The 21,936-nt window shown below is 35.1% G+C and overlaps 1 protein-coding gene across 50 annotated transcripts in view; it reads right to left on the reverse strand.

Annotated features, from left to right (window-relative positions):
• ZMYND11 (zinc finger MYND-type containing 11) overlaps positions 1 to 21,936 on the reverse strand; it is a 116,238-nt gene that overhangs the window by 36,826 nt on the left and 57,476 nt on the right. For 24 of the 50 annotated variants that reach the window (XM_008522118.2, XM_008522121.2, XM_008522120.2 and 21 more), the window contains one exon: positions 7,894 to 8,053. In XM_008522118.2, coding sequence (XP_008520340.1) covers positions 7,894 to 8,053 — 160 coding nt within the window. Of the gene's footprint in view, positions 1 to 309; positions 355 to 7,893; positions 8,054 to 11,262; positions 11,322 to 21,936 lie in introns of those variants that run through there. The other 26 variants (XM_008522117.2, XM_008522114.2, XM_070601507.1 and 23 more) reach the window with 4 other exon arrangements.

The raw sequence follows: 21,936 nt of genomic DNA on the forward strand, positions 1-21,936 counted from the left end.
ACTCAATAATGTATGCCAAAAATCTAAGTTTGTATTTTCACTGGATTTCACCAGATGTCAGCAACTACTTTAGAAACAGCCTGACTGACAGCATATACTATGTGAAATACCACTCCAATACTTCAAGAAAGTTTTTAAAAGCAAACCTACTAGCACAAAATTCAAAACTAGAAGCAATGTAAAGATAGTATGGTTTTAATGAACAATTCTAGCAAGAGTTAACTAAGCTAGCCTAAAGAAAGATAGAAACATAATACAAAAAAAAAAAGCAGAATTAAAGTAAAATAACATAGTGCAAAATTAGTTCACCTTGTTTGGGGTTGCTGTCCTGGAGAAAGGCTGCATACTGTAGGCCTTTCAAAATAAAAACAGAATAATCTTGGTCTCTCTACTATAACTTTGCTCAATATCAGGCAATACACAGAGCTAAAGGGATTTTGTACATGGTCAAACTGTTTATTTGCTATACGACTTATATTATTTTGCAGATGATATCAATTGCTAATCTATGAAGGTGCTAATCATAAATGAAAAGACAGTAGCATGCAAACTCAAGAGTCACTACTACTTTAAGAGGAAACTTTTGACACTAACACAAAAACTACCAATGGACATAGAGAAAAATCTCTAAGAATTCATGTGCCATGAAACCTACAATGATGTTAGAAAAACATTTTACTAACAAATTCAGTGCCATTATAAATTTGCACCAGACCATGAATGTATGTGTTATTGATCTGAAACTGGCTCAAGGTGGATTTCTTTTAAAGGCAGGATGATGAGTGTCAACGTGGTAAACTCATACTTCAGCACAGTGTGCAATTCACAGAGGCTGCCTTCAGAACCCAGCAGTTGACACTCCTGCACCTGGAGCAGCCTGCTGACCTACGTCGGTGTCGCCGTGTACAGCATGTGGTTAGGGCTCTGGAGCCAGACTGGCTCAAATCCTGGCTCTGGCACTCACAGGCTGTGTGATCTGGGGCAGAAGACTTAGCTTTCCTATTTATCATTTTCTGTCTGTAAAATGAACAAAATAATAGTGCCTAGTTTACAGGGTTTTTGTAAGGATCAAAAGTCTTAGCTGGTGTTATTAATGTGGTTTATTTACTATAGCCCAAAAAATAGGAATTAAGTCACAAATGATGTGACGCTTGTAGCTATACATGTGCGATTTCTTTTTCAGGACTTTAAGTTCATTATGACAGCTGACTCACAACATTTCTGTACGCTAGATGGACCAAGAAATATCACTAGCTCACTTTAGAGATAACACTGAAGCAAGAGGGCTCAGTGGGAGAAACGTGTCTGGAACCTAGGCCTTTGGAACTAGAATCCACCCTCATCATATTCAAAAGAGACTTTAGCTTTTAAAGCTATTCCCTATTTCTGTGTAATGAGCAGATAAATCTTACATTATCAAATATGTGTTTGATGTGGTATTTTAACAAAGACACAATGTGAAAATTCTCTACAATTCTAGGTTTAGTTCAATTCTGTTAATAAATTCAGTTAATCATTGAGAGGCAAGAATTTGATAATTAAATATTTCCAGTAATTTTAAATATTTTTTAAACATTACAACATTGCTTAGTAAAACAATTTACAGAAGGAGAAAAAAAAGAACTCTCTCTCTCTCTCTCACACACACACACACACACACACACACACGCACACTCTCAATATAAGCTGAAAAGTTTCTAACAGGATAGCATGACCCAAAACATTCTATTGAATAAAATGAAAATTCTTGACCAAAGCAAGAATAATTTCTAAGTATAAGTACATTACAGTTTGAATACACATAGCCTGTAGTATAATTGGTTTTTAATTAATTAATAATCGCCAATACTTAGAAATAAATTATTATATTTTTGTATCTGAGACTGGTAAGAGGCCTTTGGAAGAAAGAAAAGTGTAGTTCTGCACATAATTAACAAAAATATAATCAAATATATTTCACTTAAGAAAAATCAACAGTATCCCAGGGGCATCAAGTTTTGTACTCAGGGCACTTAAAACATTAATCAATTTATGAGTATAATTATAATAAGAAAAATGCAAACATCTCAACTTAAAAAGAAATCTTACTTCACTCTGCCATATGAAGTGAGCTGGGAGAGTCAAGCTGTTTGAATTCCACAGGCCTCTCTCAATATTTTTTCAAGAACAAATCAAGGGAGCACTTCTTGCCATGGCTGTTCAATGGTGTTATTTCTTGGGAATAAGACATGAATCCAATCCCACCTTGTATCTAAAAGATGTGAGCTAAGCTTCAAAAGATAGATAAACCAGTGCTCCTTTCAGAATGGTCATTCTGAATTGGGAGAAGCAGGTGACAGGAAAAAGTGTCTATCTTGCCTATCGTGTCTATCTGTAAATTAAGACTCAATTCACTGATCCCCAATACCACACGTTAATCTCTTCAAGAAACCACAAAACATGTATTTTCATTAACTATGCTTCTTAAATGGAGTCAAAGGGCTGTCCTGGTGGCATAGTGGTTAAGTTCACACACTCCACTTTGGTGGCCTGGGGTTCATGGGTTCTGATGGCAGGTGTGGACCTACGCCACTCATCAGCCATGCTGTGGTGGTGTCCCACATACAAAATAGAGGAAGACTGGCACAGACGTTAGCTCAGGGACAATCTTCCTCAAGCAAAAGAGGAAGACTGACAACAGATGTTAGGTCAGGGCCACCTCCCTCACTGGAAAAAAAAAAAAAAAAAAAAAAACCAAAAAAACCCACAGGTGCCAAACCCTTAAACAAATGAGAAAAGGCAAAAAATACAGAATTAATTCTACCTTTTCATTTATGCCTAGTTTAAAAGTCATACAAGGTCCTGCTTATTGTTAGGACAAACTGGGTTATGTGAAAAGAAAGTACTCAGACTGAAGCTGGACAGCACAGCCAGCCCTGACCTCACATCTGCAGTTGCTCTTGAATCATAAGTAGCCAAACTGGCAGAAGGGGTCTAACCAAAGATCAGATGTGGTCCCTACACTGATGCATGATTTCTGAACTGGCATTAACTATGAAAGAAGAAATGAGACCCTGAGTCCAGATTTGTCAGGTAAGTAAAGAAAGTAGTAGTTTCATAGTAAATGTCATTTTTTCACACTTTTAAGTCATTCTCTACACTGGTGTCCAAATCATTTAACGTCAGATCGAAAGTGTCTTTCAAATATTAGGGTAGAGTGATAGCTTTGTGCCAGGGATGGTCAATAAAGTTGGAAGTCACCAAATAAATAACAACTACTTCAATATCAAAACACATATTTGATATGCTTTATCTGCAAATGATCCGTAACTTAAGGTTACCTGCCCTACTAGATTACATTAAATATTCTTTATAAGACCTTCCTATCTTTAGGGAGCACCTTATGAGTAAAGAGTTTAACTCATAACAAATTAACTGTGTTTATTATGAAGGATGCTACTAAATACCAACAGCTCAGCCCAGCGAACCGTAAAATTCTGCTCGAGAAATAAATTTCTCAAGTTGTTAGAATAAAGGACATGAAATATTGTTATCAGATATGAATTGAATGTAGACGTCCATGTACATTTCTTTAGAGCAGGTAGATGATGAAGCACTCCACGAGAATACATAGCATTTCTTTAAAAAATCAAAAGAAAAAAGCCTTGATATAACAAAATGTTGAATGGTCAGACATCACAAAGTTTCACTCTGCCCTGGTCTATTGGCCTCTTACCAAAATAATTTCAGAAGTAATGAAAACCATCTCTAAAAGAATTATTTGGATCCTATGAGTGAATATTAATGACACATAAATCTGGAAGTTTTAGATGATCAGAGAAAATTTATTAACAGTATTTCCCAGGTTAAGCAAGATTGTCATTTAAAAAATTGGTTGGTTCATATACTTTTGCTTATTTACTAATATTTAAGCAAAGCACTTGAAATTGAGAGTGGCCTCATTTTTAATAACTACATTTTTCATTCTATGTCAAATGGACATATTTAAAATATCACCACGAAGATGCTTATTTATTACCTAATTTTATCATAGTTTCTCCAAATGAATTAACACTTCAAAATGGCTATAAATGATGGGTGAGACTGGCATCTCAAAATGTCTAAAAATCACTCTAACCTAATACAAGGAATCTGAGTAAAATGGAGGCCACTGTCTTTGACTTATACAGGCTTCCTTTTTAACAGATTATATATAATTATATCCTGACATGTTATTAGAGTTAGGCTTTTATTATATGATTGCTGGATTTAATAAAAATAATGCTACTCGAGATATGCATATTCTTCAATTGTATCAAGTTTTCAAAAATAAGCATGGAAAAAAGGTAGCAGAGGTGTAATAAAAACATGACACCAACAAACTCTTTGCTCAACTCTAGCTGAGTGGCATAAAGAAAGCTACACTCTTTCTCACCATAATTGTGGAAGCAAAGACAAAGAGAGCCCAGTCTCTTTCCTAATGCAAAAAAGGATTTCTATCAAGGGATATAACTCGTAGGACTTATCAAGAGAAATCAACGTTTTCCCCACCTGTGTGCTACAGCTACTATTTTTAGAGGCTACAGAAGGAAAAGAAGAAGAGCTTCACTATCCATTTTCAAGTGACAGAACTTCCTGAAAAAAGAATATTTGTAAGTCTGAATTAAGGTTTAAAAATGAATAAACAAAAAATTATATACCTTTCCTTCCCAAGGTCATATATATATATATATATATATATATATATCTACTTGATTTTTTCTTCTCCTGATGTGGGGTCAGAAAGTCAACAAGGTGAATAATAATGTACATCTTTTTTTTTTTTTTCCTTTTCCTCCCCAAAGCCCTCCGGTACATAGTTGTATATTCTTAGTTGTGGGTCCTTCTAGTTGTGGCATATGGGATGCCGCCTCAGCATGGCCTGATGAGTGGTGCCATGTCCGTGCCCAGGATTCGAACTGGCAAAACCATGGGCCGCCGCAGCAGAGCACACAAACTTAACCACTCAGCCACGGGGCTGGCCCCTAATGTACATCTTTCAATTTAAAATCTCAAGTTTTTAGAGGCGTCATATCATATACAAGCTAGAAACATTACAAAGGGGGGGTCCCAGACTCCAAGGTCAGCGTGCAGGGCTGTCACCAGCCCACAGAGTACCTTTGTGCAAATTAGATAAGGCGATCCTTCCTTAAGACTCACTTTGTTAGGATAAGACACTTTATCGCCATATGCTAGAGAACTGCTGAATAAACATACAAGTATATGATGTCTGAGAAGTGAGTGACACTTCCTAAGTTGTACAGTTCACAACTGGCTCTCATACTCAATGGCCTGCATACATGGGCCACACAGTCCCTACAAACACACAGAGCTGGCCAGTGTGACATGCTTGTGCTGTGCCAAGAGTGACGCATATCAGTTGTGGGTCCTTCTAGAGTACTCTTAGGGAATGAAAGTTGAGCACATGACAGCCCCTGGGTAGCTAGGTGGTACACCAGCCACAGTTATGAGATATACATATAATTAGTCTCATCATTTTACAGATCCAGCATCGTAAAGGAAAACCTCTTTACAAATCTCCTTGTGCTTGGGGATACAGGTTGAAAAGTAAAAAGACCATAATGAGAATTTTCATTTGTATGGTTAGTAAGAAATTTGTGCTTTTGCTACACTATATAGGCATTTCTTGTTTTAAGCATATTTATTCACTGGTCAAAAAATTGCTCTGAGTACACAGTTGTATGCTTTATATAGATAATCTCATTTAATCCTTAAAACAATCAAATGAAATAGATATTAATATACCATATTACAGCTGAGGATCGGAGGTTAAGAAATTTCCTCAAGGTCACACAACTAAATAAATGCTTGAGATGAGACTGAAAAGCCCTTTCTATTGTAACATATAAGACCTTACCTCTTTCTACTACATTACACTGCCTTTGGATTTTTAATATTTGCATATTGTATAAACAAGGCACAATTTTTATATACTCAGGTGTATTTATATCATAAATGCATACTTTGTATAAAAATGTGAATAATAACCAACCAGAGTTAATAAAATCTGTACACTGGTTGTATGCTTTACATGTAAGATTTCATCTAGAAAAAAGAAAAAAGAGAAAGATGATGCTACAAATACATACAGTAAGGACATGTAAAAATAAAAGATATTATACAGAACCTAATTAGTGGCGAATGTATAATAGCTCATTAATGCTTGTTGAATTAAACTGAGCAAATAAACTTCAACTTGAAGAGGAAGAAAGCATATGGAAAAGCACAAATCTAAAAAGCAAGGAGAAATAAAATCAGTTTTATGAAAAAATGAATACATGACCCACAAACCAAAATCTTGTAGATTGTTACATTTACTATTGGTTAATTACTGTGTAAATTTCAGAAATTATCAGTATAGCCTTCTAGACTAAATCCGTAAGTTTCTAAGTGTTTGGGGATTGAAAATTTTATGTTATCCGGACTATTTTGAGTATATAATAAGCTATCAATTATCAGTGGTCCTCATTTAAATGTCTGATGTAGACAGACTTACATCACTTGATATTGTTATTATTATTATGGCTTGGGACCCAAAGTTTCTTTATTGGCAACAAAGATTCCCTTTCTGTAAGGAAGTCAACAGAAAAATTATTCTGATATAAACATTTTCACTTAAGTTTTCAAGAACAATAGAGTGCACAAATCAAATAATACCAGTGACATTAAGCATTTTTTCTTCCATGTTTTCTTTTTGTTGATAATGTGATTTTTCTTTCCTGAAACTTTGAAGGCAGAGATTAAAATGACAAAAACTGAGGTAAAATGGAAGCACTTCTGTATTAATTTATAACTTATCATACCTGCTTCCATGTACTAACTCCACCCAGACAATGTGTTACCACTTCATTGCTCTCAGACCTGACAGGTGAGTGTGTGTTTGCTGTCTCATCTGCTGTGGAGCCAGAAAGGGAAATATGATCCAAAGTTTTTGGGAAGTATTTCCACAAAGAATCAGTTTTAAGATTTTGTCTCATTTTTCAGATTTTAAAGAATTCATGATAAAACACCCTCAAAATACCTAATTATTAAATCCATTTCTATGAGAAACTAAAAAAATTAATGTCTATTATACTTGAAAACTATCATCTTAAATAATGTTCCTTTGCAAAAATTAAGATTTTTCCAATCAAACTATTAGAAATATCAAAAGCAAATAGGTAGGAAGATAGAAATATTACACATGAAACCAATCTTTACATAAGAACAAAATGTACTTCTCAATGACACCAAGAGGAAACAGAAGACTAAAATATCATAACCTAAGAGTCAAAGTAAGAACCAGGTAAAAATATAAAGAAAATCAACTTTGTCTTTCCTATGATTTCTGTGCAAGTGCCACAAAACCAGCTGTTGTCATTGTGTGTGGAGACAGTGGCCAGGGGAGCCTACCACCCGGAACCTCTGTGCTCTGCACACCTAGCTGAAGGGCGGCTCTGGGCTCTGCCGTCACCCACCCTGAAGCGAGATGCTCAGCTGAGAAGACAGCTGACCCCTTTCAATCTGTCCAGACAGCATCAACATTACCCTGTATTGAAACATTTTCCTTTTTACTAATATTTATTGAAGAAAACACTTAGGAATACCATTAATTGTGTGTACATTTGTTTGTTTTGTTTTTGGATTCAAGATAAGCTAGACAGAGAAAGCAAGCTTGTTGTAAAAGTGATTTTTCTCCTAAAAAATCAGGGAGCAAAGTCTCCATCTTACCAGTGTAGGTCCTTAACGTTAATAAAAAGTGTTAAAGTGAAACATTACTAAACTTCTGAAAATAAATTTCTATAGGTTGTATTTAAATAATGTTAAAAAACTTAAAGTCAGCATCTCCAAATCTATCGAACAAAAGATACTTACAATCTCATCTCCTGGCAACCAATATCCTTCCTGTTCAATACCAGCTTTGGAACCTTTGCAGCCCACTGTCAGAGTCTCCACAATGAGACCATCCTTCACAGCTAAGCTCAGCTGACGGGTGGTCTCTTTTGGATGCATACCGTGGACTCGAGACATATACCTGAACACAGAGGAAAAAAAGATTTAAAAATATCTTAGTACTAAAAAATAAAAATGAGAAAAAGAAATAAAATAGAGGTGACTTATTTCTTTTATTATGACTTGTACTAATGGGAGCCCTGCTGGAATGGAGGGAGAGAGGGAGAGTTCTGAATACTTAACTCTTTCAATTATCATAGTATCTTAAACCTTAATTCTATTTCGTATATTTAGAGGAATATTTGTTCAAAATAATCCCAAACCAGCAAATATAAATCACTTAACAGATTTTAGATAACATCCCATTTAGTTCTAGCCTCTGGAGCAATTACCACTAATTTCCACTCTGCAGACTCTAAATTTAGAAGTTTATAATCTCCAGCCACAGGACTTTAGAATGTAAAATACTTTTACTCAAAACTTAAGAAATGACACCAAAGAAAATAGAGGAATTACATGAGTGGTTGTCCACATATAAAGAAAACAAGAATGCACATTTGATCAATAAGGCAAGAACGTGCTTTTCAGTGAAATATGCTGTGGACTGGATCACTAAAGCATACAAGTGCTCTCTGAGTTACATGGGCCAGCTCTGGTGGCCTGGTGGTTAAGTTCAGCGCGCACCACGGTGGCAGCCTGGGTTTGGTTCCCGGGAGTGGTCTACACCCATCTGTTAGCAGCCATGCAGTGCTGGCGGCCCACATACTAAAAACTAGAGGAAGATTGGCATAGACCTTAGTTCAGGGCAAATCTTCTTCAGCCAAAAAAAAAAAAAAATTAGTGTTTGAAACATACCCTGGACCATAGAGAATAATGGTGCAGATTCCCTTGTATTCATCAATTATATTGAACTCTTGTTAACATTTGGGAAATTTGCTTCATATCTTTTTTTATTTTTTAAGGAAATATAAGGTTATAGATACAGCTGAATTTGTGCCATTTTCCATTCCACCCTAAACAAACTCCAACACCCTCTACCAGTAAACGTCTGGGCATCAAAGAGTCCTTTGGATATCCAGATACAAAAACATAATATGAGACAAACCACAACGGCCTCAGACTCTCCAGAGAAACATTCCATGCTGGAAGACGGGGAACAAAGCCCATGAGTCCTCGAGGAAATTAAGCAGGACAAGAATTTTATATCCAATTAATCTGTCATTTAAGTCTCAAAGCATTCAAAACAAATCATCTTGAAGATGCAAGAACTCATCACTGAAGAACCTTCTAAGCTCAGGGGACGAATTTCAACAGGAAAAGCAAATCCCCAGCAGAAGGAGTGATGGCGAGAATTCTGTGTCTCAGTCTCTGGAAGAGAACTGTTTTCTGTTTAGGAGATAACTAACTTTTAAACAAGCGCCTGCTTTCTCTGCCCATGCAGTTAACTGAGGGCTAAAAGAAAGAGACAGATGGGGAGTGTGGCTGATGTCGTGTTGGCTGTACAGACAAAGGTCAACACTAACAAAAATAACCAACTGAAGTTTGGAATGTGGGGAAGGGACATGGGCAAAAGGGCAAATGTACTATTCCTCACTGTTCACGGTAGGGAGACAACAGAATTACCACAGGAATTAAGTAGATTATTTACGTTTACAAAGGTACCCTTAGAACAAAAACTCTAATGTTCTAAATTATCTGAAGAAACTCATAAAAAACACATTAAATAGTGTAATACATAAAATACATACATGTAATACATAAAATGTACATGTACATACATGTAATACACAAAACACATACATGTAACACATAAAATACATTATGTAGTAAAACATAAAAACAACAAAAGAAACAATAAAACAAAAAGGATACGAAATATGATGAGAGGACCAAAACCAAAGAAGTTAGTCTTTTAACTCAACAATTAAAAGAAAAAAACAGACTGAATCACAAAAAATATGCTGTCTACAGGAGACATATTGAAAAGTGACTCATTTAGAAAGAATGGGCAAAGGCATATCATAAAAACTCAACCCAAATGAAGCAGAGTCAACACTGCAATGGAAAGCATTTGGAATCCAGGGCAAAAATCACTTTAAAAAACACAAACAGGGCATAGACAGTTATAAAGCAAAAACTATAATAATAAAGGAAATATCGACAATACAGAATTATGAGACTTTAATTCACTCCTCTCAGTCCACAAAAACATCTACTAGACAAAATTACGTATGGATACAGAAGATCCAATTAATAAGACAAATCCAGTTGAAATTATTCTGAAACCCCAAAAATACCTTCAGTAGGTCCAAGAAACATTCTATCAAGTTTAGCGTAAAATCAGCCACAAAAACAACCTTAATAGATTCCCAAAGTGATACAGACATTTGCTAGTGCCACTGAAATTAAACCAGATATTAAACCATTGAATTAAAAAGGTTATCTAAAAGTTGCAAAAAAATCTAAAAATAATTAAAAAGCTAAAGCAGTGCCAGCTGAAAAACAAAAATTGTAAAACTAACCAATATTAACCCAAGAGCTCCTTCTTAGGGAAAAATAAAAAAGAGATCAGCTAATCTAATCAAAAATGAAGATACAAAATGCAAAAATACACAAACTAAGAAATGTTTACAGAGACACAGCCGTACGTAAAGAGGAAATTAAAATAGTCATAAGCAACTATTTGGTCATTTCTAAGTAAAAATATAAGATAAACACTGTGGTTTTCTAGGAAAATATAAATAACCAAAACTTGACCACACACACACACAATTACTTAAAAAGGACACTTTCCAAAGAAATAAATAGAGGAAGTTGGAAAAGAGCTTCCCCAGAAAAACACCAAGTAGGAATACATCTATCAAACTTTTAATGACCAGATAACTCCAACATCATTTAAATTCTTCCAGGACACAATAAAGAAGGAGAAACAAGGAATCTAGGATAATGCTGGTAACAAAACTCCACAAAAACAGCACAGAAAAAAGAAAACCAGTGTCTCACAGAAATACTAGTATAAAATTCTAAATCAAATATTTGAATATACAGTTTAATATTACATATTAATATAAATTAATAAACGTTAATACATTAATATACTCAAATATCAGAATATACCATAGGCAAGTATTAAACTCCAGGATTTCTAGGAAGATTTAATATTTTGAAATCTTCACCCCATTAATAGATCAAAAGTGAGAAATTATGAAGATTTCTCATATTGAAAAGGTATTTAGTAAAATTCTACATCCAGCCCCTAACAAAATAGGAATGAGTAAACACTTCCTTAACCTGATCAGGAATGTTCAAAGACGTCTTTAACACTCTGCTAAAGATGATAACCAACACAGCTGAAATAGAGAAAGAAATGGGGTATAAAAGTTGGGAAGGAGTTAAAATGATCATTATTTGCAGATCTCTTATCTAGAAAACTCAGGAAAATCAGCTGATGCAGTATTTTAAATAATCAAATAATTTAATCAATTATTTACAGTTAGGAGACTTAAAATAAGACAAGATCTCAATTATTTACAACAGCAATAAGAAACATAAAATACCACTTAATAAATAGAAGAAATGACAAGATCTGTATAAAGAAAATTCTGAAATGATACTGACACAAAAGAAGATGAACAAATGGAAAGATATGCCCGATATTTGGATGGAAGACAACAAAACCCGAACTGCCTCTAAGACAATTTAATTAAATACCACCACAAAGTAGGCAGGTTGATTCTAGAGTTCTGTAGAAAATTAAACAAGAACTTCCCAGAAAATTCTTTAAGGGTAATATCACATACTGAAACGGTACAGTGCTAAAGTAAGTAAAATAATGTGGAACTAGTGCATGAAGAGCAGACCAATGGAACAAAACACAAAGTTCAGAAAGAGATCCAAATACACATTTTGATTATAATAAAGGTGGCAATTCACACTAGTGAGGTAATGATTGACTAATCAATGCACGATGTTGGGAGAATAAGCTAGCTAGCTGGAAAAAAGTAAAGATGGAGCCGTATGCACCCATAAATAAACTCTGGATAGGTCAGATTTAAATATTAAAAACAAAACCACAAAATTATTAGAAACAAAACACAGAAGAATAATGGTATGAGAAAAACCTTTCCCAATATGAAACAAAAGCCAGGTGATACAAGAAAAGCCTGAAAAATTTACACAAAATCAGCATTTTCTACATACAAAACAAACACAATAAGCAAAGTTAAAATACAAATGACAACCTGGGAAATATATTTGTTACACATATAACCAAAGACCTAACTTAAATCCTATATAGATTCCTAATACATATAGAACTCCTACTAATTAACAAGAGACCAAGAAATAACCTTTTCTATCTGTCATATTCATAGTCTGACACACTGCGTTGGTGGACGGGGCTCGATGGGAAACACAGCACTGGCGAGATGTAAATAAGCACCACCCTGTGGAGGCAAACATGGTGGTAACATCTGCCCAAAACAGAAACGTGCACACTCTTTGAGCCAGCAACTCCACTCCTAGATATTCATCCTATAGATATACTTAGACATGTGTGAAATAATATATATACGAGGAAGAAAATTCATCTTAGCATCGTTGGCAGCAAGAAAAGATTAGAAATAATGTAAACATACATCTTAGGGAACTGGCTAATTTATAGTATAACTATATGATTATTCTATAATCATTAAAATAAATGATGCAGTGTTACAGACATTAAGATGACATAAGCTCTAAGATATATTTTGTTTAAAAAATCATGGTACAGGGTTTACTATCCAAAATATATAAAGAAGTCACAACTCAAGAGCAAAAAACCAATCTCATTAAAAAATGGGCAGAAGATCTAAATAGACATTTTTCCAAAGAAGACAAACAGATGGCCAGCAGATACATGAAAAGGTGTCCAATATCACTAATCAGGGGAATGTCAATCACAACCACAATGAGATAGCACATCAAACCTGTCAGAATGGCTATTATCAAAAAGACAAGAAATAACAAGTGTTGGCGAGGATGTGGACAAAAGGGAACTCTCGTGCACTGGTGGTAGAAATGTAAATTGGTGTAGTCACTATGGAAAACAGCATGGAGGTTCCTCAAAAAATTAAAAATAGAACTATCATATGATCCAACAATCCCACTTCTGGATATTTATCCAAAGAAAACAAAAACACTAATTTGAAAAGATATCTGCACCCCATGTTCACAGCAGCATTATTCACAAGAGTCAAGACATGGAAACAACCTAGTGTCCATCGATGGACAAATGGATAAAGAAAATGTGGTGTGTATATATACACAGAATGGAATATTACTCAGCCATAGAAAAGAATGAAGTGCTGCCATTTGTGACAACATGGAAGGACCTTGAGGGCATATGCTATCATAGATACAGAGAACAGACTGGTGGTTGCCAGAGGCTGGTGCGGGGAGGTTTGGGGGGGCAAATGGGTGAACAGAGTCAAAGGCACAAACTTCCAGTTATAAAATAAGTCATGGAGACGTAACATACAGCATGATGACTACAGCTGATAATACTATACTGCATATGTGAATAGATCTTAAAAGTCTTCACCACAAGAAAAAGAAATTTTTTTTAACTATGTACAGTGACAGATGTTAACTAGATTTACTATGGTGATGATTTCACAATACATACAAATATCAAATCATTATGTTGTGCATTTGAAATATAATGTTATTTGTCAAATATACTTCAATAGAAAAACGAAAATCGGTGAAAAAAATCATGGTATAAAATGGTACAATTTCTCAAAACCATTATATAATATCTCTGTTTATGCATAAGAGTTCTTGAGGCATACTCCAGAAACTGTCAAAAGAGGTTACCTCTGAGGGGAACTGAAGACATTTTTTCACAGTATGCTCTTTTGAATTTTGTTTGGGCATCTATTAGCTAAAGACTGTTTTTACTTTAAAAAGTAGCTCCCATTACCATCCCTCCAGCAACATATGATAGCTCCTTTCTCCCACACAAGCTGCCAATCTTGGGCAGTTTCCTCTCTTCCTTTTCAAACTCACCTTGGCTCTTGGTCCTTTACTCATCCATAATAATTTTAGAATCAGTTTGTCGAGGTCCATGAAAGACACTGTTGTGATTTTGATTAATTTATTTGAAGAGGATAAATATCATTATAACATTAAGTCTTTCTTTATTTATATCTTCTTCTATGTCCTTAATAAAGTTTTATAATTTTCTCTATAAAATTCTTGCATATCTTTTGGGTTTTTCCTAGATACCGCATATTTTTTGTTTCTTTTGAAAAAGGTATTTCATTTTAGATAATATTTTTTGCTTGGTGGTTGTTAGGATATACTGAGAAAACTTACTAAACTCTCGTTAGTTTGAAGCGTGTCTGTTTAAGTGAAGTCTATTGAACTTGTCTTTTCCTTTCGTGTTGATTAGGATCTCTAGTACAATGTACACCCTATGTATAACAGTGGGCATCCTTGTTTCAGATTTTGCAAGAGATTCTTACAGTAGTTCACCATTAAATGTGACACTTGCCAATGGTTATTGGTAGATTTGTTTTACTGATGTAAACTGTTAAATATAAATACAAATACGATCTTGCTACAGAATAATGGTATCAGTTATTAAGGAAATTCCTTTCCAGCCCCAGTTTGCTGTTTTGTTTAGTTTTTTTAACAAGAATGGCATTACATTTTATTATCCCTTGATATATTTTAATCCACTGAATTTCACCCCACAAATGGGTCTTCTTAGTCACTATGTACTCAAACAGCTACAGAGCATGGATTAAGACACAATAAAAGAAGAGTTTGACTTTATCTTCAGTGATAGTATGCTGGGCTCAACTTCCTTAGCTAAAACAGAACTGAAAAACTAAAGCCACTTATTTTGGTCCTTCAGTCTTGAGTGACTACAAAAGATGTACACAAGGAAGGACTCAGAGCCCTTTTCATAGGGACAGGATGATCAGGGAAGGGTATGGATGAAGGATTAATACTAACTAGAACGTGAGAACCACAGCAATGCAAAAAAATGCTTCCTCCTAGTACTGCTACAGCCTGGATATGCAACAGATCTGAGTTAAGGGCTTTTGTTTTCCAAATGAAAAGTTTGGGTTTAGCCAATTAGAAGGAAGAGTAAGTGATCTAGTAGTCATTAAAAAGTGTCGTCTAAAGGCAAATAACATGTATTCATTATTTAAAATAGCTGTTACATGTGCATTTGAATTTTTTGCAAATACTTGTAGGCACTATTTAACTCCCTTTAAGGCCTTAGATTGACAGGAACTATTTGCTGACCTATCTGCAATTGTAGTCAGAAAAGGTTAGGTGCCACTAGTGGGAGCAGATGACAAAATTATTTTAGATAGTGTCTTGCATAAAACTGGTACTTAATAAATGCTTGCTGAATATATAAATGAGTGTTAGAGAATTTCAATGTGATCTTTTAGAATCTTTTGTTTTAAATTAATTTCAGACTTGCAGAAGAATTGCAAAAATAGTAGAGTTCCCATATACCCTTTACCCAGCTTTTCCTAACATCTTATATAAAATAGTATAATTATCAAAATTTCTCAATTTCTTTTTCTAAAATTGTACTTATTTTTTAATTTATATATAATTGACATATAACACGTTAGTTTCGGGTGTACAACATAATTCAATATTGGTATATATTGTGACAAGATCACCACAGTAAGTCTAGTTAACATCCAAACATTTCTTAGTTTCTTAATTAACACTGGTACCATGTAGCACACTGGTACTTTAAACTACAGACTTTATCCAGGTTTCACCAGTTTTTCCACTGTTCTTTTTCTGTCTCATGGATGAATATAGGATCTCTCAATATGTGATTTCATGAGCTTAGAAAACATCCAAAAAGTAAACAGATGATATCATAAAAAAGGAAGAAAAGTGAGTAATAACTACCCTTCCTCAGCAGAAATTATTATAAAGTATTCTATTGGAACAGTGGCAACAACGAGGTTGGTATGGAATTTGATTGTAGCTGACAGTACCAGCAATTTTGAAAAAATGTAGTATGACACAAAAATTTCAAACAAAAGAGCAATACAAAAGCTCAGAATATCTAGAAATAGTTCCAAATACACAAAAATCTAAATATGAAAGGCAAGCATTACAAAAGAAGGGAAAACTTAACAATATTTAGCAAGTAATAGTGGAATAACTAAATAGCAATCTGGATAAAAATAATTTAGATCTACATCACACAAGTTTTGAATGACTTAAATATAATAGAAAAATAAGAATAAATTAGAACAAAGTATTAGTTAGCTACTTGGGAGACCAATTATGAATTATAACAATGGAAGAAACAAAGGTAAAGATAGATTTAAACATAAAAATTAAGACTGCAAAATATAAGCATGAGAAGACTAAAACAGGAAACAAGGAATTAGCAAAAAGATATACTGAGCACGACAAAGGTTAAATACATACCTATCAACACAGCTGAGGTGCCAGAGGTTTCTTTTTTGTATGTGTGGTCTATGCAATAGGTCCAAAACTTATATGAGCAAAGCAAGACCTTTGGTTTAATATTTACTGTGACAGAAACCATCAGTAAACTGCAAGTCAACAAACACAGCTTATAAAGTAATGTCTAAACTTGAGGAATTCCTTACATTCTCCTACTATTCTCTTCTTTTTTGGAAAAAAAATCTGATTCTGGCACGCATTTTTCTTAAAAAGAAGTGAGCCAGAGCACGGAAGATGGTAAGTAAACAAGGACTAACGTCATCTTACTGAGCATTACAGGCTAAGTGTATTGCATAAGCCTTAAGATTGTCCTGAGTTAATCATAAATAAATTCTGAAGGATTGAGCAATTATACAATACCTTAAATATAAAAAGGTCCCAATCCATTATTCCTTTCCTTAGATTATCAAGTACCCAGGCAGGTTAACTTCAAGTGAAAATACTTATGTTAATAATTCAGGTGACAGTCACTCCAGGTCTCTCATTTTCTTACATTTGCTTATCCATCACAGGGACTTATGTTCTTCAAATAAACAGGCAAAAATACCAATCTGGGTTTGAGATGCATTCACAGTGGCCATCTAGTCTCCTTTTCTAATTTCACTTAGCACAAGTCATGAAATAGTATGTAAATGTCTAATATTTAAATGTTATATTCAATTTCTCTGAACTTTTTCAATAACTTTTTAATTTTTGCCCATCCTATCCATCTCCTTTCCTGTAATTTTCCCCAGTGTCTCTCCTAAGATACTACTTTCTAACTGTTGCCGAGCACTGAAGTATATCCAAGCAACAGAATGCAAAACCCTAAGTTGTTTCATCTCCCTTGAGATAATTCCGCATGTTCTAAGACAAAAAAATATAGTTAATGGTAAGAGCCATTGCTGATTTAACATTTTTATAAAAGTAAGAAACGTCATGAGTCATAATTTCCGAAAAGTAATTATCTATCTTTAACCCTTCTAATAATGACTCAATCTCAGAAATTTGTGTCACATTGTTTGAAATGAATACGCAATCTCATGTCGCTTAATGACAGGGATACCTTCTGAGAAATGTCTGTTAGGCAATTTCGTCATTGTGCAAACTTCACAGAGTGTACTTACACAAATCTAGATGGTAGAGCCGACCATACAGCTAGGCTGTGTGGTACTAATCTTGTGGGACCACTGTCGTATATGTGGTGCATCCTTGACCAAAACATCATTATGTGGTGCATGACTGTATCGTGAGATGGGCACACTAATGAAAATAGTATAAGTATGATCATATCCTGTGGAAGAAAAAATCACCACAAAATGCAATGTTTTCTGTTAATTAAAAAACATAACGAACACCTGTACTGTCCTCTTGTCCCTTACAACAACTTCACACCACTGAGGAGTCTAGAGGCCTTCATTTTGATGGAAATATAACACACTTATTTTAAGTGTATTCTGGATGATCTGGATAAAGTTAGTACTGCTTCATAATGTCAGTACCTAATGGCTCCCAACTGGCCCTGGTGAACTGGCTCAGGGGCTGAAAAAAGACTAAATCGAAACATCATAATCATAAAACTTGATATAAAAATTTAAGTGAACATTGGTCTAATCTCTTAATGCTAAAGGACATTCTGAGTATAAAAGCTACAGCAATAACAAAGGATCCAAATATCTGACTAGATAAGAAATGTGGAATTGCTCCATGACACAAAAACTCCAATTTTTTTCCTAGCCTCTAGAGTATTTACCATTAATTTCCATTCAGTAAATTAAAAGCAAACAATAAAATGCAAAAGCATTCATCACAAATATGACAAAGAGCTTAAATCCTTAAAACACAAAACTCAATAATAAGAAAACTATTTCACCTGTCATGTGAACAAGATATTTAAAATTATTCTCAGTGCTGATAAAGATGCATTAAGACAGCCACTCTCAAGACAGTGCTGTTGAAAATGTCTTTTGGAAAGCATTTTGCATTATCTATCAACACTTTATAGATGATCCTACATTTGACTCAGTTATTCCACTTCTATGGAAATAATTTGAGATGGGACACAAGATTTACGTAGAAAAATATTCCTCACATCATGAAATTTTATAGGGGAAAAAAGGATCTAAATGTCCATAATAGTAAAATAAATTATGGATATAAAATGAGTTATATATCCATACAACAGAACATAATGCAGTTAAAATTGTTTCAAAAAACATAATGGTGGTCAGCAACATGGTGGAGTGAGCTCACCCAGGACTCTCTCCCCTCCGAATTACAACCAAAAGAAGCAACTGCATTCCAACCAAAAGTAATCCTAATAGCACAGAAATCGTCAGAGACCCACAGCAGCCAAATGATGGAGGGCGGAGAGGCTGGAGCTGCCCTTGGAGGAGCTGGAGCAGGTTAGGAGAGAACTTCGCTTCCTCCCCTAGAGACTGGGATCGCTGCTGTGGGTGTGGGAAGGAGCGGGAGAGGGGCCACGCGTCCGCGGGATCACCCAGGACTCCCACAGACCCGTGGGGCGGAAATCCTCTAATGGGGGAAAGCTTTCGCGTGGGGCAACCCCATCAAGCCAGGGTCCCGGGAACTCAGAGAGCGAGAGCTGATTGGAATCCAGGTCTGCGTGAGAGAAAGTGCCCCTCCTCCCCCAACCCACACTGTGTGCCACCATCACAACTGAAGGCGGAGGGCTCAGAACACGCTGCTCTCGACCCCCATCTAGTGGCGACAGGCTGTAACTGCAGCCGAATAATGCATCATGTGCAAAAACTGCTCCTCTACCATCCAACAATTTATAAAAGCTCCAGACCAGAAGGAAAACAATAAAAACACAGAATTATGTCCTGAGGACTCAGAAATAGGTAAACTAAGTGAAAATGAATTTAGAGTAGCTATCATCAAAAAACTCAATGATGTAAAGGGAAATATAGAGAAACAAGTCAACAAGTTCTGGAGTTACTTCACAAAAGAGATTGAAACTATAAAGAAGAATCAATCAGAAATACTAGAGATGAAAAATACAATGGATCAGATAAAACAGAATACCGATTCCCTGAATGTCCATGTAGACACCATAGAGGAGAAAATTAGCATAATCGAAGATAGACAGGCTGAATGGCTCCAGACAGAGGAAGAAAGAGAACTAAGAATTTAAAAAACTGAAGAAAATCTCCGAGAAATAGCTGACTCAATGAGAAAATGCAATTTAAGAATAATAGGAATTCCTGAGGGTGTGGAAAAGGAAAATGGAGCAAAAAGTGTGCTCAATGACATAACAGCAGAGAACTTCCCAACTCTAGGGATTGAGAGAGAAATGTGTGTGGAGGAAGCTTTCAGATCTCCTAGATTTGTCAATGTAAAAAGACCTACTGCAAGGCATATAGTAGCAAAAATGGCAAAAATGAATGACAAAGAAACAATACTCAGGGCAGCAAGGCAGAAGAACATAACCTACAAAGGAACCCCTATCAGACTTTCAGTGGATTTCTCTACAGAAACCTTACAAGCTAGGAGAGACTGGAAAGACATATTCAAAACTTTGAAGGATAAATATCTTCAGCCAAGAATACTCTATCCAGTGAAAATATCCTTCAGATATGAGGGAGAAATTAAATCTTTTCCAGACAAACAAAAGCTAAGGGACTTCACAGCCACAAAACTACCCCTACAAGAAATCCTCAAGAAGGCTCTCATACCTGAAAAAAGAAAAAAAGGGAGAAAGGGGTCACAAAATACAGAGTAGGGAAACAAATAGAACCAGAAGAGGACAGCAAATATTCAACTATAGCATTAGGATAAAGGGAAAGAAATCACCAAAGCAAAGACAATCTTATCAATCTAACCACAAACTCACAACACAAGTTGGAATAAGAGATGAAAATAATAATTTAGGAGGGGAGGAGGAAAGGGACTGAAGCAGTTTAGACTAAGGAAATACGACGCCACCAGAAAATGGACATGTTATACACGAGATTCTGAATACAAACCTCAGGGTAGCCACTAAACTAAAAAACAGAACAGAGACACGAAACATAAATAAGGAAAAAGCTAAGAAACCCAGCATAAGAAATTGCATAAGTCAATGAGTAGGCTAAAATACACAGGACGAGAAACAAGGAAAACCAGAAAATGAGCGACAGAATGACAGCATTAAGCCCTCATACATCAATAATCACCTTCAATGTAAACGGCTTGAACTCTCCAATAAAAAGACACAAAGTGGCAAGATGGATTAAAGAACAAGATCCAACAATTTGTTGCCTCCAGGAAACACACCTCAGCTCCAAGGACAAACACAGGCTCAGAGTGAAGGGATGGAAGACAAAACTCCAAGCTAATAGCAAACAAAAGAAAGCAGGTGCTGCAACACTTATATCAGACAAAACAGATTTCAAGATAAGGCAGGTAAAGAGAGACATAAAGGGCCAACACATAATAATCAAAAGGACACTTCATCAAGAAGAAATAACGCTTATAAATATCTATGCACCCAACACAGCAGCACCAAAGTTCATAAAGCAACTATTAACAAATCTAAAAGAAGATATCAAAAATAACACAATAATAGTAGGAGACCTCAACATCCCACTCACATCAATGGACAGATCATCCAGACAGAAAATCAACAAGGAAACAGTGGAGCTACACAAAGAGCTAAAACAGTTGGACTTAATAGACATATAGAGAACACTTCACCCAAAAGCAGCAGAATACACATTCTTCTCAAGCGTGCATGGAACATTCTCAAGGATAGACCATATGTTGGGAAACAAGGTAAGCCTCTACAAATTTAAAAAAATTGAAATAACAACAAGCATCTTCTCCGATCATAATGCTATAAAACTAGAAATTAATTACAAGAAAAAAGCTGAGAAAGGCACAAAGATGTGGAGACTAAACAATATGCTATTGAACAAGCAATGGATCATTGAAGAAATTAAACAAGAAATCAAAAAATACCCGGAGACAAATGAAAATGATAACATGCCATACCAAAGCATACGGGATACAGCAAAAGCTGTATTAAGAGGGAAATTCATTGCAATACAGGCACATCTTAACAAACAAGAAACTAAGCAATCTTAAACTACACCTAACTGAACTAGAGAAAAAAGAACAAATAAAGCCCAAAGTCAGCAGAAGGAGAGAAATAATAAAAATCAGAGCAGAAATAAATACTATTGAAACAAACAAGGCAGTAGAAAGGATCAATGCAACAAAGAGCTGGTTCTTTGAGAAGATAAATAAAATTGACAAACCCCTAGCCAGACTTACAAAGAAAAAAAGAAAGAAAGCTCAAATAAACGAAATCAGAAATGAAAGAGGAGAAATAACAGACTCCGCAGAAACACAACAGATTATAAGAGAATACTACAAAAAACTATATGCCAACAAAATGGATAACCTAGAGGAAATGGATAAATTCTTACATTGCTACAATCTCCCAAAGCTTAGTCAAGAAGAAGCAGACAATTTGAACAC

The sequence above is a fragment of the Equus przewalskii genome, chromosome 30 (assembly GCF_037783145.1).
Source record: "Equus przewalskii isolate Varuska chromosome 30, EquPr2, whole genome shotgun sequence".
Taxonomy (NCBI): Eukaryota; Metazoa; Chordata; class Mammalia; order Perissodactyla; family Equidae; genus Equus; species Equus przewalskii.